We start from the raw sequence: 17,178 nt of genomic DNA, 5'->3' as shown, positions 1-17,178 counted from the left end.
GGGGCTGACTTTTCCTATCCTTATCTTCTGATTCACCATTCAATCATCCAAAAATATTCATGAGCATTTCTGTGTGCAAGAAATGGAGGATAACAGTGGAGATATTTTAGTGAAACATAATTACTATGCAAACTAATGAAAAAAATGAGGCTATTTCAGATAGTGATAAATGCTATGAAAAATTTCGGGCAGGATAACAGGATTGAGTGTTGGGATGGAGGAGGGTGTTGGGCTGTAGACAGGGTGGACAGGGAATGTCTCTCGGAGGAGGTAAGGTCTGAACTGAGCCCTGCACACTAAGAAGGAGCCAGTCACGTGAACATACTTTCCTGTTGATCTTAAGAGTTTAGCTCTCAGGGGAATTGCTTCATGCCTATCATTCGAAGTGGAAATTCATCGCCTGTCTCTATAGAGAAAATGTGGCACAAATTACATAATTACGTTGCATTAGTGTTGTGTGTTGCGTACTCAAATGGTAAGATAACCATGCTTTTCAATCCAAAACGCAGAATGCATGGTTTAACGTGTAGCGTGTGGGCTGGGTATGAAATCAGGGCTATCTTGGATTTTCTAAGGCATGATTACTATCATTGATAAGCTTCAGGGGGTTGGCCTGGGCACCTAACCCACTGCTGATATGAGAAGTGTATTTCTAGTTTCTAAAAAGTGAAATAACAGGTGTACTTTTGGAATAAAACTGCTTGCCATTTGGGACCGTGTCTCTTTTCCCCAACCAGATTACACGTTCTTCCCTCAGAGCAAAGTCTGATTTTTATACTTTTTTGAATCCCTCAAAGCACCTACCAGAGTGCTGGTTACGTAGAAGACACAAAAAGGTCCATGGGTTTGCCTTAAATTCCGAACATGCACTTGACTGGGAAGCACCGAGTCCTTTTGTCCCTCTCGGGCTCAGAGTGCCGAGGTGCTGTTCACCCTCCTGCCGCATGGGAGCGCAAAGGGAATGCCGCGCGGTGAGGAGGAGCGGCTGGAGCCGGTATTGGCCCGGGAGGGCCGAACTCCCATAATGCACCTTGTATCAACACGGCGTTGGGGGCAGCTTCGAGGAGGTGCCGGGGGCGCCCAGCGGACCCGCACGCACCCCGAGGCGTATCAGGCGGGGCCCGGGTGTTGGGGGGCGACTGGCAGCCATGGCGGAGTCGGCGCCTGCTCGGGTAAGAGTCCTCCTGGCGCGGACCCGAGGGCGCGTTCGGGACGGCGGAGCCCCGGCCGGGGCGGGGCTTCGAGGTGCGGGGCTGGGCGGCCGTGGTCCGCAGCTGGCGTGGGTCAACGCCGACCTCCCCGCGCAACCCCAGAGTTCTGCCCTCCCCCTGTCGGTTTCCTCCGCGTCGGGCCACAGCCCCAGTGCCACGCGCCTTCGCCGAGAAACTTATCGGAGGTTTGTTTCGTGTTCTTGGATTTGCTACCGTCCCTACACGTTTTTGTCCCGCCCTAAGAGAGCCCGTTTCCAGGCTGGCGAGGGGCCGCGGATTGGAAACCCTGGGTCCCCGTCACTGCCAGTGAACTTGCCCGGTGCTTCGGGGACCCCAGGACTCTGCCTCTCTGCGACCAGCTCGTTCTCGGGCTGATGGGTTTCCCTCGTTTTTTCTGCCGTGCTCTCCTGCTACAGACTCTGCCCTGGGTTGCAGCCTCAGGTTGAAGTCAGGCTGGGCTTCCTCTCCTTGGGACAGGTGTTATCTCACTGTGTAGTTGTTGGCTTTTGTCTGTAAAGCTGTCGATCTCTTTCCCTCTCCCCCTTCCCCAGATGTCCCCATTCAGGGAATGGCAAGACGTGGAGCTTGGGCACGGTGTCGGGAAACTAGGTGTCAGCCGTAACTCAGCTCTCAGCTATCCACTTTAGTGATTTTAGGCAACTTTGTTCACTTGAAGCCTCCTTTTCCTTAGCTGTAAGTTGAGAGTGTTGGACTAGTTACTAGACGATCTCTAAGGTTTCTGGCAGCTCTGACACTCTCATATTATTACAAAGTGGTGTTTATTTTAATGATACAAGATGATTTGTTAGAGGAAGGGTAGATGGAGTTTAATTGGTTTTTAGTGCAGCATTTCTCGATCTAGAAACACTTTCAAAATCGTGTGAGACCTTTGTGAGGATAGAGGGCTAAGGAGATCCTGTAGTGAAAACTTGACCATGAGCTGGGTACATTGTATTTGTTTCTTGTAGGAAGTGGGTAAGAACTAAGAGGGGAAGGATTGGAAGACTTAAAGAACACAGTGTTTGCTTTCAACAAATTATGGAAACAAGACACAGATGTTCATGATATCACAATATTTACCTCGTTTTGATTCCTTTAAGTTAAGGTGATCCAGTCAAAGACTTGCCTTTTCCCTAAGATCAAACTGTAGTACTAAAGTCGGGCAGGAGGACAAGTTACTAATTTCCAGAGTACTTCTTGACTGGTCAGCGCCGTTACCTACATGTCTACAACAGACCTTGTTAAAAAGAAGTCTTGGGTTTCCCAGGTGCCGCAGTGGTTGAGGGTTCGCCTGCCGATGCAGCAGACGTGGGTTCGTGCCCCGGTCCGGGAAGATCCCATATGCTGCGGAGTGGCTGGGCCCGTGAGCCATGGCCACTGAGCCTGTGCGTCCGGAGCCTGTGCTCCGCAACGGGAGAGGCCACAACAGTGAGAAGCACGCGTACCGCAAAAAAAAAAAAAAAAAAAAGAAGAAGTCTTAAAGATCCTCCAAAGTCCCCAACTATCCTTTAAGTAATTTATGGATCTGTCATTGCAGAACGTATTTAAATTGTCCTTGAGCATATTTCTTTTCTCATCTTCAGATGAAGATTCTGTACCTATTATTTGACAGTATGGCCAAGTGGGTGCCCTGATGAAAACAACTAAAAATGCTGAGGGGGAAAAACAAATATATTTGAAATGTAGCTAGTAAAGAATACGTGGAGGGGCTTCCTTGGTGGCGCAGTGGTTAAGAATCCACCTGCCAATGCGGGGGACCCGGGTTCAATACCTGGTCTGGGAAGATCCCACATGCCAGGGAGCAACTAAGCCCGTGCACCACAACTACTGAGCCTGCGTTCTAGAGCCTGCATGCCACAGCTACTGAGCCCAAGTGACGCAACTACTGAGGCCCATGTGCCTGGAGCCTGTGTCTGCAACAGGAGAAGCCACTGCAATGAGAAGCCCGTGCACCGCAATGCAGAGTAGCCCCCGCTCGCCGCAACTAGAGAAAGCCTACACGCAGCAACGAAGACCCAACACAGCCAAAAATAAATAAATAAAATAAATTAAAAAAAAAAAAAGAATAAGTGGAGCCCAAAGACTAAGTGGAAAATGGAGTGCTTAAGAGGTAAGCAGAGTTCTGAAGCCAACTTTGAGGGCATTTGCTGAACATTCATCTGTAGCGTTTATGACCTCAAGGGGCCTGGAAAATAGAAGACAAAACTCAGAGCCTATGGTGGGGAGTCTAAGATGCCTCCTACTCCAGTCTCATAAAACTGAGACTTCAAAGGGCAACGTTCAGTGTGAACTGGAAGTAAGCTCTTACCCCCAAGGAGTGATTGCAAAGAAAATCATGTCAAACCTTGGTGCTGGGAGATGGGTGCAAGGTGCCCCTTGAAAATTCATGTTGACTCTCAAGTGGGTTTATTGCCTGAATTCACACGACCTTGGTGTCTGGGAAACCTTAAGCCAAGAATTTAGTTTAAAGTAGAGCCTCCAGCCGTCTATAAGAAATAAACACAGATCTTCTCCAGAGGAGTCTACACTTAACTCAGACTTCAGATAATTCTCAGATAAAATTCCAAGAAAAATGAATTCACAATAAAAAGTTATCCAAAAAGCGATGAAAAACTATGAGAAAAAGCCAGTAAAATTAATGGGCCACAAAATTAGACCTTCAGAGATTTCAGATATTGCAATTCCAGAAGAAAAACATATTGGAATTCCAGTAGGAAACACACACACACACACACACACACACACACACACACACATGCACACACACAGTCTGCACTGGAGGACATATTTGATGAATATCTAGTGGCTGAGGATATTGTAGGACTGATGCAAATACTAATACTTAGAAGTCCTGTAGATCCCAATCAGGATAAACATAAAGAAATCTCTACCTAGACACGTAATAGTGAAAGTACAGAATACAAGGCAGAGAGAATTCTTAAAAGCAGCCAAACAAAAAAGATTAACTTCAAATGAACCACTGTAAGGCTGATGAGGTTCAGCTTCTCAGCAACAGTGGAAGCCAGCCAACAGTAGAATGGTTTCATCAAAGGGCTAAAAGAAAATAACTATGTAATCCCATATTTTAAAACTGTGCAAAAGTACCTTTCAAAAAAAAAGGTAAAATAAAATATTTTCAGACAAATTAAAACTGACAATTTGTTACCAATATACTCTTATTAAAGGAAGTTCTAAAGGATATACTTCAGGTACAAGGAAAATTATCTTAAGTGGAAAGTGAAAGTGTAAGAAAGTATGATGATCCATTAAAATGGGTAAATCTAAACAACTATTGACTGAATAAAACAGTAATAATCTCTTGTGGGTTAAAACCAAAGGCAGAATTAAAATACATGGCAGCATTGTTGTAAACATTAGGAAGAGATGATCGGAATTCAGATATTTAAAGGTCTTTGTAAGTAATTTCTAGGATGGTTGCTAAAAGACTAGAAATTGGCTGTATAACTTACAATTTAAAAGGGAGGATAATAGAATAAGAAAAAATTATCTAAAAGAAGGCAAGAAAAAAGATGAGATAAATAGCACAAAAAAGGTAAAAATAAATAAAAATAGGTCAACAATTACAGTAAATGTAAATGGACTAAATATTCTAGTTAAAAGGCAAAGATTGATAGGATTGGTTAAAGTTCAGCAAATGGCTTATAAGAGATACAACTGAAAGATAAAGCTATAGAAATGGTTGAATATAACAGGATATGAAAACATGTACCAGGCTAATACTAATCAAAAGAAAAATGGCTTAACTGTATTAATATTGCTAGAGATAGACAGCTACTACTACTTTTATAATAGTAAAAGACTCAATTTACCAGGCTGATAGGACATTTCTAATCTTATGTGCACCTAATTATACTGTCTCAAAATATATAAAACAAAAATTGATAGAACTACAAGGAAAATCCATTATCATAGTAGAAATTTTAACACAACCTTAGTATTTTATCAAGCAGAGAAAAACTAGTAAGGGTGTAGTGCATTCAATAGAACTTTCTGAGATGAAGGAAATATTCCCTCTGTCCTGTTCAGTGTAGTAGCTACAAGGTACATGTGGCTATTTGAGCACTTGCAATGTGGCTCAATAGCTGAGGAACTGAATTTTTAATTTAATTTTAATTAATTTAAATTTAAGCATCCACATGTTTCTAGTGGCTGTTATATTGGACAGCACAGATATAGAGGATAATACTAATTTTTTTTATCCACATATCAATATATAATTTCAATGTTCAGAGAGATTAGTGAAAAAAGAGAGAAGGCAAAAGTACCCCATTAGAAATGAAAGTGTGTTCTGGTGGCTGATGCTGACTGTAGACCGGGACCTTAGGTAGGGTTGTTGAACAGAACATCACCATCACCACCACCAACATCCCTCTCCATGTGGCTTGGGATTCTTCAGGTGATTCCAGCACCTACATGCCTATGATTTGCTCTGCTTGACATGGAATGGGGCAGACACAAACTGTCCCTGACAAACCCTCCTTTAATTGCAGATTCGTGAACAAAATAGATGTTGTTGTCTTAAGCCACAAAATTTGGGATTATTTATGATATAGCAATTGATGATTGGAACAGATACCTATGGAATATATTTAAATACCAAAAGGTATTAAAGAATACCTTACAAAAGGAGTATATACTGTGTGTGTGAATTGAAACATTTTATCCTAAAGATGTCACTTCTCAAATTTATCTATGGACTTGATGCAGTGCCAAACAAAATCTCTAAAGATATTTTTATGAAACCTTTCGAGCTTGTAAACTATCAACAGGCCAAAATTAGTCAAGATACTCCTGTAAAATAAGGAGGTGGGACTTGTATCAATAATTATCAAAAAGCTGTGGTCATTAAGATGGTAATTTTGGTAAAGCAGTAGAAAAATTGACCCATAGAACAGAACAGAGATGCCAGAAACAGACTGACTGTATGTATGAAAACTTGATTTATGACAGAGATAGCATTAAAAATTAGTGGGTAGGGCTTCCCTGGTGGCTCAGTGGTTGAGAGTCCGCCTGCCGATGCAGGGGACATGGGTTCGTGCCCCGGTCCGGGAAGATCCCACATGCCGCGGAGCAGCTGGGCCCGTGAGCCATGGCTGCTGAGCCTGTGCGTCCTGAACCTGTGCTCCGCAGTGGGAGAGGCCACAACAGTGAGAGGCCCGTGTACCGCAAAAAAAATAAAATAAAATAAAAATTAGTGGGTAAATGATGGATTTTTCATTATATAGTATTAGATCTATTTATTGACTTTCCATATGAAAATCAAAGGTTGCACTGTACAGAAATACTGTCTCAGTTCTAGTTGAGATAAATGCTTAAATGTGAAAGTCAAAACTATGAAGTGTTTAGAAGACAGTATTGTGGGATATAGATTTTTTTTTTACACCTGACACAAAAGTTCAAACCACAAAAGAATTAATACTGATAAAACTCAACTACATTAAAACTAAGGACTTTTAATCAAATGATAATAAAGAGAATTTTAAAATGAGGCACAAATAAGGGAAGTTATTTGTAACACATATGACTGATAAAGATTAGTATACAGAATTTACAGAGAAATTGTATGAGACAACCTCATAGATCCTATGAGAAGTCAGATAACCCAAAAGATAAATGGATTAAAGATTTCAGTCAGAGGAAGTTTGAATGGCCAATAAACATAAAAAAGATGCTTATCCCTTGTTAAAAGTCAAGGAAAATGCAGGTTAAAACCATGATGAGGTATCATTTTAGATCTACTAGAGGGATGCAAATTTTAGTTTGACAGTAACAAATGTTGATGAAGCTGTGGAACAGCCAGAATACTTACAGACTTCTGACAAGAATGAAATTGGTATGACTGCTTTGGAAAACATTTGACATTATCTGCTTAAGTTCAGGATGTGTATATACCCTATGAGCCAACAATTCCCCTCCTAGGACTATACCCTTGGGAAACTTGCCCATGTCCACTAGAAGCCAGACACAATTCTATTTATCATAGCACTGCTTGTAATGACAGAGATGGGGAAACATCAATAGTGGAATAGAAAAATAAACTGTGGTATAGTCACACGATGGAATATCATACAGCAATGAAAATGAATTAATTAAAGCCACCTGCAACAACAAGCTATTTCCAGGAGTTGTAGAAGAGTGACTTGTTCATATAAAATCCTAAAACATGCAAAATTTAAAGAATATATATTTTTTGGAAACAAACGTAAAAAAAAACAAACATGAAAAAGGGCAGTTAATAGTAAAAACCAAATTTGGGATAGTAGTTACTTCAGAGAGTTGCACAAAGGACTGTAAAGGTGATATATATAAAACACACACACACACACACACACACACACACAGGCATACCTCATTGTATTGTGCTTTGCTTTATTGCACTTGGTAGATACTGTGTTTCTTACAAACTGAAGGTTTGTGGCAACTCTGTGTTGAGCAAGTCTGTCATCGACCATTTTTCCAACGTGTTTGCTCACTTTGTGTCTCTGTGTCACATTTTGGTAATTCTCAAAATATTTTGAACTTTTTCATTGTTTTTATATTTGTTATGGTGATCTGTGAACTTTGATGTTAATATTACAGAAAGAAGGCTCAGATGATGGTCAGCATTATTTAGCTGAAAAAATTTAATTTTTAAATTAAGGTATATACTTTTTTTAGATGTAATGCCATTGCATTAGACTGCAGAATAGTGTAAACATAACTTTTTCTATGTACTAGAAAACCAAAAAATTCATGTGACTTGCTTAATTGTGATACTTGCTTTAAGAACCCACAGTATTCTCCGAGGTATGCTGTGTGCGTGTGTATATGTTTGTGTATATACATATATATTTAATTTTAATTAATTAATTTTTTAAACTGACTGGTGGTTACATGGAGATTTGTTGTCACTACTTTATATATTTTATGTATTATGTAAATATTCTTTTTTAAACTATTCAGTAAGTCATGGTATCTCAGAGTTAGAAGTGACCTTAAATATCATCTAGTCCAGCTTAAGCAAGTATCACTTTAGAGCGTTATTTAATTGTTCAGTGTTTTACTCAAGCAGATTGTAGGTGTCTTAACAACAGGGGCTGTGTCTTGTACTTAATGGGTTTCAGACCATGGCTGCAGGCCCAACGTATGATACATGATCTGACACTATGATACAATATGCAAGCAGGACTGTCCCAGAAAATCTAGAAATACAGTTAGTGTAAGTATACTTTTAAAAAATTTCTCACTACCTTCAGGAATTTTCTTATATATGGAACTTAAGAAAAAAATTATGGAGGAATACGTGTTTATTGAAAAAGTCAAACAAGCAATAGTTTATAATCAAAGATTAAAATTCCTCTCTCTCATATCTCGAGGCTGACTCATGTTAGTATAGTTTGGTGAATACCTTCCCAAACCTTTCTGTGTGTGGAAACATATACACGTATCTTTTCTCTTCTTTAGGAAAATGAAGTCAGAATAAATATGTTTCCCTAAAAGTTGACAGCCTATCAATGTATGATGAACAGTCTTCCAAACCATACATATAGATCTAACTCATTCTTTTTAACAGTTGTATAACATCATCTTTGGTCGTGCCATAATTTATTTAACCACCCTCTTATTAATAGACATCTAGAGGGAGTTCCCTCGTGGTCCAGTGGTTAGGACTTGGTGCTTTCACTGCCATGGCCCGAGTTTAATCCCTGGTTGGGGAACTAAGATACCGCAAGCCACGCGGTGTGGCCAAAAAAAATATTAGACATCTAGATTATTTCCAAGTTTTGGCTATTCCAGAGAATGTTGCCAGTAATCATCTTTGTATGTATGTCACTAAACAGTAATGCCATTTATTTTTGAAGATTCCCATAGCGGTACTACTAGGTGAAAGGGTTTTAATGACTTTGTGGATATTTTCTTTCCTCAAAGTTTGTAGTATTTTTCATTCCTTCCAGGAGTGTTATGAAAGTGCCAGTTTTACCACGTCATAGTCAGCTCTGAATGTTGTTCCTGCCCCTTTCTTGCATGTTTCTCAACCTCGTGGGTGAAAAGTGGTTTCACTTGATTGTATGTGCATTCCTGACTGCTAATGTGGCTGTCTTTTCATTGGCTTATTGACCACCTGCATTTCCACTTTCGCAAATTATTTATAGTTGCAGTTTTATCTTTGGGTTGTTTATCTTTCCTTTGTGCTTCATATCCTGTTTACAGATATTCTCTCCCAGTTTGTTTTTAGACTTTGTTTATGGTATCTTTTATAATAGCTAATATTTTCTCCTTAACATTCTGAGTGTTGCTTACTGAGATATAATTTACATACAGTAAAATTTACTCCTTCGGCATAACTGTAGTTAAGTGAGTTTTGAAAAACGTGTAGCCATCATATTACCAAGTTATAGAATATTGTCATCATCCCAGAAATTACCCCTAAGTAATTAATTTCCCCCAATCCCCGCCTCTGGCAACCACTGATCTCTGTTTTGTGTCTATAGTTTTGCCTTTTCCTCAATGTCACGTAAATGGAATACAGTATGTAGCATTTTGTGTCTGGCTTCTTTCACGTAGCCTAGTGATTTTGGTATTTACCCATGTTGTTACAAGTCTCAATAATTTGTTCCTTTTCATTGCTGAGGAGTATTCTGATATACGATATGTCTTTCCTAGGGCTGCTGTAAAAAAATCCCACCAACTAGGTGGCTTAACCAAAAAATTTATTGTCTCACAGTTGTGGAGGCTAGAAGTCTGCAATCAGGGTGTCCACCGGGTTGGTTCCTTATGAGGACTGTGAGGGAGAGTCTGTTCCATGCCTCTCCCCCAGCTTCTGGTGGTGCCAGGTGTTTCCTTGACTTGTTGCCGCGTAACTCCAACCTCTGCCTCCACTTTCACGTGGTTGTCTTCTCCTTGTATGTGCCTTCACATTGTCTTCTCTCTCTGTGTGTTTGTTTCTGTCCGTATTCCTCCTTCTTTACTAGGACACCAGTCACATTGGATTAGAGCCCACTGTCATGACCTCATTTTAACCTGATTACTCGATAAAGACTATCTCCAAGTAAAATCACATTGTGAGGTACTAGGGGTTAGGACGTCCACATACCTTTTTGGGGAGACACAATTGAACCCATAACATACGAATGGACACTGTTTGTTTGTTTATCCATTCACCAGTTGATGGACATTCAGATTGTTGCTGTCATGATAGATAATTTAAAACAAAAGAAAAAAGGAACCTTGGCTTGCCTGCTCTTTTTAGCCTTTGACTATGTGGAAGAGGAGAGATGTTATTTCTCTGCTCAGATCCCAACCCACCTTCCTGTTTGGAAAAAGTGCTAGAAAGCAACACAGTGCTGGCCACAGAAAGGAAAGAGGAGATTCCAAAAAACTAGAGACTTAGAGACTTAAAAGCAGAACATGTGATGAAATGAATTTACCCAGTAATCTAATTTTTTTGTTTCATTTGTATTTTTCTTTTACATTAAACTTTCCTTTAAATCTTTTTTAAGGGGGATATTTAAGCTTTTGACTGTATGCTCAATAATGAACTGAGTTGGTTAACTGGAGTAGGTCATGGCCAAACTTAAGAGTTCAGTTCTGTGCCGGTTGGTTTCATCTTGTCCCCTCTTTCTCCAGACCATAAGCTCTGGCCCTAGCAGTTCTTTCAGAGATATTTCCTTTCAGTGCCTTGTTCTCAGTGTCCTCATTATGGTTAGAGAAGCAGCCTTGAATCAAGTGTATGCTGTTACACTTGAGAATATGAAGTTTCAGGGGTTTAGGACTGAAATGAACATGCAGTGAGACAGTGAGGGCAAGAGGCAGTTCAGGAAGACTTCCCAGGTGTTGGTTTTAGTAATTTTGAGGTTCAGCCACAGTGATTTTTCTACTGTCTGGGACAGACCATAAAAATGTGAAGTCTAAGGACAATGTCCGAGGACTTAGTCAAGTCATTTAAGTAAATGTTTATGAAGGATTTAGTAGGTGTTTTCACTATACTAGTTGCTAGGGTGCAAAGATGAATGAGGTGAGTCTTGTAGGTCCTGCTAAGGAATTTTGTCTTGATTGTGGGGAGCCACTGAAAGGTTTTTAGCAGGGCTGACGTGATCAGCTACAAGTCAAGAAGGAATGTGAAGTTGAGTGTGGATGTAAGTTACATCATTTATCATAGCAAAGTGTTAGAAATAGTCCAGAATATCAAGTAGAAAGAAATGGGCTTAAAAACTGAATACTGATGCAGGAAAGTCTTACGGAATATGCTGACAGTGAAACACAGGTAACAAAACATGTACAATATGATTGCAGTTTTGTTGCAAAAGAAATAAGTTAAAAGATGAAAAAAACTTATAGGAAATACACCAAAATTCCAAGCTTATTTCTGGATGGTGGTATTTTACATACATTTTTCTTTCTTTCTTCTTTTCAGCTTTTTCTTGTTACAGGATAGATGTATAGTTTGCAGTATCAGAATGTAAAAGCACCTGCTTTTTATTTTTATTTTTTTATGTTTTTCATGCTTTTATTAGTTTACTGCGTGGTACATGCCTCTTAATCTTTTTTTAAAATAAATTTATTTATTTATTTTTGGCTGTGTTGGGTCTTCGTTGCTGTGCGCGGCCTTTCTCTAGTTGCAGTGATCAGGACTACTCTTTGTTGCGGTGCGTGGGCTTCTTATCGTCGTGGCTTCTCTTGTCGTGGAGCACAGGCTCTAGGCGCGCAGGCTTCAGTAGCTGTGGCACACGGGCTCAGTAGTTGTAGCTTGCGGGCTCTAGAGCGCAGGCTCAGTAGTTGTGGCACATGGGCTTAGTTGCTCCGTGGCATGTGGGATCTTCCCGGGCCAGGGCTCAAACTTGTGACCCCTGCATTGGCAGGCGGATTCTTAACCACTGCACCACCAGGGAAGCCCCACACATGCTTTTTAAATTGAAAAGAAAGAAAAGAAGTAGAAACTAGGTGCTGTAAGCGCTCCTGGACCCACTGGACCCATTGCGTTTTTTCACCTGTTGTTTGGAAGTGACACTGACTGCCTGACGCCGTATCTGGTTCTTCAGCACAGGAGGAAGCGCCGCTCCACCCCTCTGACTTCCTCCACGCTGCCCCCACAAGCACCAGAGGAAAGCTCCTATTTGCAGACTACAGATATCTCGCTCTGGACAGTGGTGGCCGCTATTCAAGCTGTGGAGAAGAAGATGGAGTCCCAGGCTGCCCGGCTGCAGAGCCTGGAGGGCCGGACGGGGACGGCTGAGAAGAAGCTGGCCGACTGCGAGAAGACGGCCGTGGAGTTGGGGAACCACATGGAGGGCAAGTGGGCGGTGCTGGGGACCCTGCTGCAGGAGTACGGGCTGCTGCAGAGGCGGCTGGAGAACGTGGAGAACCTGCTGAGGAACAGGAACTTCTGGGTCCTGCGGCTGCCCCCGGGCAGCAAGGGCGAGGCCCCCAAGGTAAGCCTTGAGGGTTGAGAGTCAGACCAGAGGGGGTGGGCCCAGCCCTTTGTTAGTGAACATTCTCAGTGGCTGGCTTTTCCTTTGTGGCTTTGGTAGGAGACACTCACTATGTGACATTTGTGATTTCAGGTGTCCAGGTCACTTGAAAATGATGGAGTCTGTTTTTCAGAGCAGGAGTGGGAGAACCTGGAGGGCTGGCAGAAGGAGCTGTACACAAATGCGATGAAAAGCAGCTATGAGACTCTGGTCTCTCTAAGTAAGTAGCAGAGTTTTCTCCCTAGAATTTGCTCTCAGGCATCCTACAATTCTTGGCCAAGTAGCTTGTGACCCAGGCTGCATCTGTGATTCTAGTGGGCTGTGGATCCTCTCTTGGCCTCAGCCAGGTTGAGAAATGGGAGTCTCCAGGCCCTCAATTTATGAAGACTTTCGGAAAGGTCTTGATGTTGTGCATTTTGTATTTCTTCCCTGTGCTCATGTAGTCGGTTCACCGCTGTGGCCTGTCCTGTTGCGGAGCACAGGCTCCGGACGCACAGGCTCAGTGGCCATGGCTCACGGGCCCAGCCGCTCCGCGGCATGTGGGATCTTCCCGGACCGGGGCACGAACCCGTGTCCCCTGCAGCGGCAGGCGGACTCTCAACCGCTGCGCCACCAGGGAAGCCCCCAGTCAGTTCTTGATAACATTTACTAATAGATAAGATGTCATCATGTGCCTTAGAGTTTAACATGGCTAGGGTTCCTCATGCTGCATTTAATACTTAGGACTGCTTGACAGGAAATCCTTTGTCGCCTGGGATGGGCAGACAGCATGGGCTCACCAAACACTGTTTCTTGGCGTTTACCTGGAATTACAGATGGTCCTTGTGGTCCCAGTGTTCATTTTGTGTTGATGAGAAGTGCCGGTTGATAGATGTACATCTTTATATGTAAAATGTAGGCTATTACGTAATAAATGCATTTTGTTTGGTTGACAAAATCTTTTAGCACCTAGGTCCGTGGAGGCTTGTCAAGAAGGCCAGCGTGCCTGGAGCGAAGCGGAGGGGGAGGGGAGTAGCAAATACGTCAGAGATGGGACTGTGTGACCTCGACTGGCTCACGTGTTCTGCTAGTGGCTGTTTCCTTGTCTGTCATAGTGCGGGATAGCAGTGCTGACCTTACCTTGCAGTGCTGTAGCCCAGATGAAGTTAGATACCCGGAGAGGAGCCCATGTCTGTGGGTGGCAATGGTGGTGTTGGAAGGAAAGCAGTGGGCTCTGAAGCCTGACCACCTGTGCCTCAGACGGCTGAGAAGGGGCACTGAAGGCAGCAGTTAGCTGAATGGATCACTCGAATTGGCCATAATTTTCTAATTGTCCCAAACTGCTAAGGGAAAGTGACTTTGAATCTTTTGAAGTTTTAATATCAGCTCCTTGACATTGGTCACCTTGTTCATCGGCAAATGACCAGTACTGTCTCCTGGGCTCACACTGTGCCGTTTCCAACCCAGAGGTGCTCGGCCAGCCAGAAGGAGAAGCGGAGTTGGGTACAGAGATGCTGGGTGACTTGGAGGAGGAAGACGCTCGTGGTGTCCACCCAGGTGAGTGGCTCCAGAACACTCCACCCCAGGCCCGCTCCCTGCAGCCTGTGGTGAGCTGCCCCACTGCTAAACAGCCAGACACTGATTGTTAGTAACCTCACCTGGCATTTAGTTGTTCTAAAGTCCTTTATGATTATCATCAGCTCACCTATTATATGTGTATCTTACCTCCTTAACTGCTGTGTGGAGTCCCTAAGGTTCACGGCCGTGTCACACTTCTGTATGCCCTGCAGACAGTGTAGAGTGTCTAACAGGCCTTAGTCAAAACCCACTGGAGATTGAGAATAGGGTTGGTCAGATCTTCAGGAGTGAAGCTAACTGGGTAAGGGGCAGGAGAAACCGTTGTAAACCAGGTAATTTGGGGAGAATATGCAGGAAGAACAGAGCTGGATACGTGAATTTTTAAGCTATAGGTTCAGTTGTTTGGTTATTTTTAAATTATTCACATGTATTATTTTAACACTCTGTAACACTTAAATTAGCTTAGGTGTTACCTATGTATACTTTACCATTTTCCACAGAGTTGAATATAAATTTGTGGACAAGCTTAGAGAATTTGTAACACTGTTCTGTAAGAATAACATATTCGGATTTCTGATCAGTATGTCTCTACCTGAGTATAGGTTACTTTTTCAGGTCTTGCAGCCCAGTCTGTCTTATCCTCTTCCAAATTATCCTGATTCCCTTGATCCTGGGGTACTTTGATTTGAGCCCTTCTGAAATTCACAGATGTTTGTTCAGCTCTGAAAAAACCAAAGGTGCTAGAATGTGATCTTTTTTGTGGCTCTTCTTTGTCTTGGCAGCGGAAGGGGTTATGATCAAGCAGGAGATACAGTACACGCAGGACGGCTCTGCAGAACTTCCTGGAGAGTTCTCGGGCATTGCCGAAGAGCACGCTTTCCTGAGCCCGGAGCAGCCTGAGCTCTGGGATGGTCAGGGACGTGCTGTCCTCTTGGAATCAGGTCCCGGGGACACTAACCCAGAGGAGCCCATTGAGGGCAGTAGAGACCCTGGCAGTGGCAGAACTCTGGGCTGCCCCCCGAAGCAGAAGTCTAACAGGCAGCTGCAGCTGGGTCAGCAGCGTGGGCAGGGCCTGAAGCTGAAAAGGGACACTGCTGGCCCCTACGAATGTTCCGAGTGCGAGGCCATCTTCCGCTGTAAGCAGCAGCTGGCCGCACATCTGCGGACCCACTCAGGATGGGAGCCTTACACGGCCTCGGAGCCAGAGGAGAGCCTTCGGCCCCGGCCCCGGCCCCAGCTTAAGCCCCAGCCCCGGAAGGCGAAGCTGCACCAGTGTGATGTGTGCACAAGGAGCTTCAGCTGCAGGGTGAGCCTGCTGACCCACCAGCGCTGCCACCTGCAGGAGGGGCCCGGTGCCGGCCGCCGGGTCCAGGAGCGGTTCTCACCCAACAGCCTGGTCGCCCTGCCCGGCCACATCCCTTGGAGGAAAAGCCGGAGCGCCCTCATCTGTGGTTACTGCGGCAAGAGCTTCAGCCACCCGTCCGACCTGGTGCGGCACCAGCGCATCCACACGGGCGAGCGGCCCTACAGCTGCCCTGAGTGTGAGAAGAGCTTTGTCCAGAAGCAGCACCTCCTGCAGCACCAGAAGATCCACCAGCGGGAGCGGGGCGGGCCAGCCCTGGAGCCCGGAAGGCCCAACGGCCTGCTTTAGGGGTGCCGGCCCCTCGCCCGACTGGGGGAGGCGGAGGGGGCTGGCACTGTCCCCCCGAAGAGACAGTGTAGCGTCAGGGACTGACTTCTTTCTGAGGGGAGTCACTTTGATTTGCTTTCCCTTGACCAGGCGCCAGGCCGAGCCCAAAGGCTGCCCTGAAAACCACGGAAGAGGAGGAGTCGGGGCCAGGCCTCTCCTGCTGTCTTCACCCTGCTGCCGAGTTTGCCATCTCTGTGGCACCGTCAAGTCTCTGCTTTTCCCATCCGAGTTGATAGTCGTGGACTGGGGTTGGCTCTCCGAGCCTGCAGGGCTGGTGGCCTGTTCCAGGGCCCGTCCCGGCATTCAGGTCTTCCCGAGGGTTGAGTCGGGCCAAAGGAGCGAGCAGACACGTGGAAGCATAGCCCTCTAGCTGCTCTTCTTTTGTCATCTCCTTGTTAATAACAAGTAGAAGAAATAATTTAAATGAACTGCTTACCGTGCTCTGAAGACCCTTTTTTTTTGGAATTAGATTTTAGTTGGTTAAAGAAAAAGTCTGACAATTTTTAGATTTCCAGAGTTGTAGAAGTTGTTCCTAACATGGGGACTGGGCCTGCCCTCTGGGAGGGGATCACTTATGGGGCTCTTTTAGCCCACCCACATTTAGTCAGGGCCGTAGTGCTGGGCTCCCTCTTGTGCGGGTGCTTGGCACTCCGGAATAGGGCTACCTGACCGAGAGGAGGAGAGTAGTAGGGTTAGACCCCAGAACCCCTGCTGGGAATGAAGGGTCCTGTAAAGGAGCTGAGGTACGGTCCTGCTTCTCTGAGTTTGGGTTTCTCTCTGCTCTTCCATCCCATCCTTGCTGCGGTTCTGCAGCCTCCCAGCATAGAAGACTACTTTTTACTTAAGGTTGTTCAGCTTATACCAGTGGTTACTTGAGTTGGTTTTTATTATACCAGTTGTTTCTTGAGGTTGTTCAGATCACACACTTTCCACAGTAGCTCTGGGATTGACTATTCCTGAAATGGTGGAAAAAAAGCACACAGATGCCCATCTCTCAGGAGTGTTGAATGCCTGCCCCACTGTTGTTTGGGGAGATGAGAGTGGGCTCCTGGGTCCTATGTGAATGTCCCGTTTGATGTTTGCAGTTGCCTAGAATAAAACTTAACTACTAGCCAAAAAAAAAAAAAAAACCCACAAAACTCCTGTTTGATGTTTTTCTCCATTTGTCAAGAATACCCTCCTGGGGCCAAGATGGAGGCGGTGCCTGACCTGGAGCAGTGCCAGAGACCTGATGGCATAGCCTGACCTGCAT

The 17,178-nt window shown here is 44.1% G+C and overlaps 1 protein-coding gene across 1 annotated transcript; it reads left to right on the top strand.

Moving 5' to 3' along the window:
• The first annotated feature begins 1,032 nt into the window (after positions 1-1,032).
• On the top strand, positions 1,033-17,056 carry ZNF212 (zinc finger protein 212). Its single transcript, XM_027101589.1, has 5 exons — positions 1,033-1,172; positions 12,251-12,640; positions 12,773-12,899; positions 14,126-14,215; positions 15,019-17,056. The coding sequence occupies exons 1-5, from the start codon at positions 1,149-1,151 to the stop codon at positions 15,885-15,887; spliced, it is 1,500 nt and encodes a 499-aa protein (XP_026957390.1). The 5' UTR covers positions 1,033-1,148; the 3' UTR covers positions 15,888-17,056.
• Positions 17,057-17,178: the final 122 nt, after the last annotated feature.

The sequence above is a fragment of the Aethalodelphis obliquidens genome, unplaced genomic scaffold, assembly GCF_003676395.1.
Source record: "Aethalodelphis obliquidens isolate GAN/ISIS:26980383/991018 unplaced genomic scaffold, ASM367639v1 scaffold5, whole genome shotgun sequence".
NCBI classification, from domain to species: domain Eukaryota; kingdom Metazoa; phylum Chordata; class Mammalia; order Artiodactyla; family Delphinidae; genus Aethalodelphis; species Aethalodelphis obliquidens.
Note: the sequence above shows the minus strand (reverse complement) of the source record. Positions and strands in the feature narration are given on the sequence as shown.

What these genes read in the sequence shown, in the direction of transcription:
- ZNF212 (XM_027101589.1), top strand. Translation starts at nt 1,149, where the DNA reads ATGGCGGAGTCGGCGCCTGCTCGG. An exon ending in TGAGACTCTGGTCTCTCTAA is followed by an intron (nt 12,900 to 14,125) that starts GTAAGTAGCAGA and finishes TTTCCAACCCAG; the next exon opens with AGGTGCTCGGCCAGCCAGAA. An exon ending in CGCTCGTGGTGTCCACCCAG is followed by an intron (nt 14,216 to 15,018) that starts GTGAGTGGCTCC and finishes TTGTCTTGGCAG; the next exon opens with CGGAAGGGGTTATGATCAAG.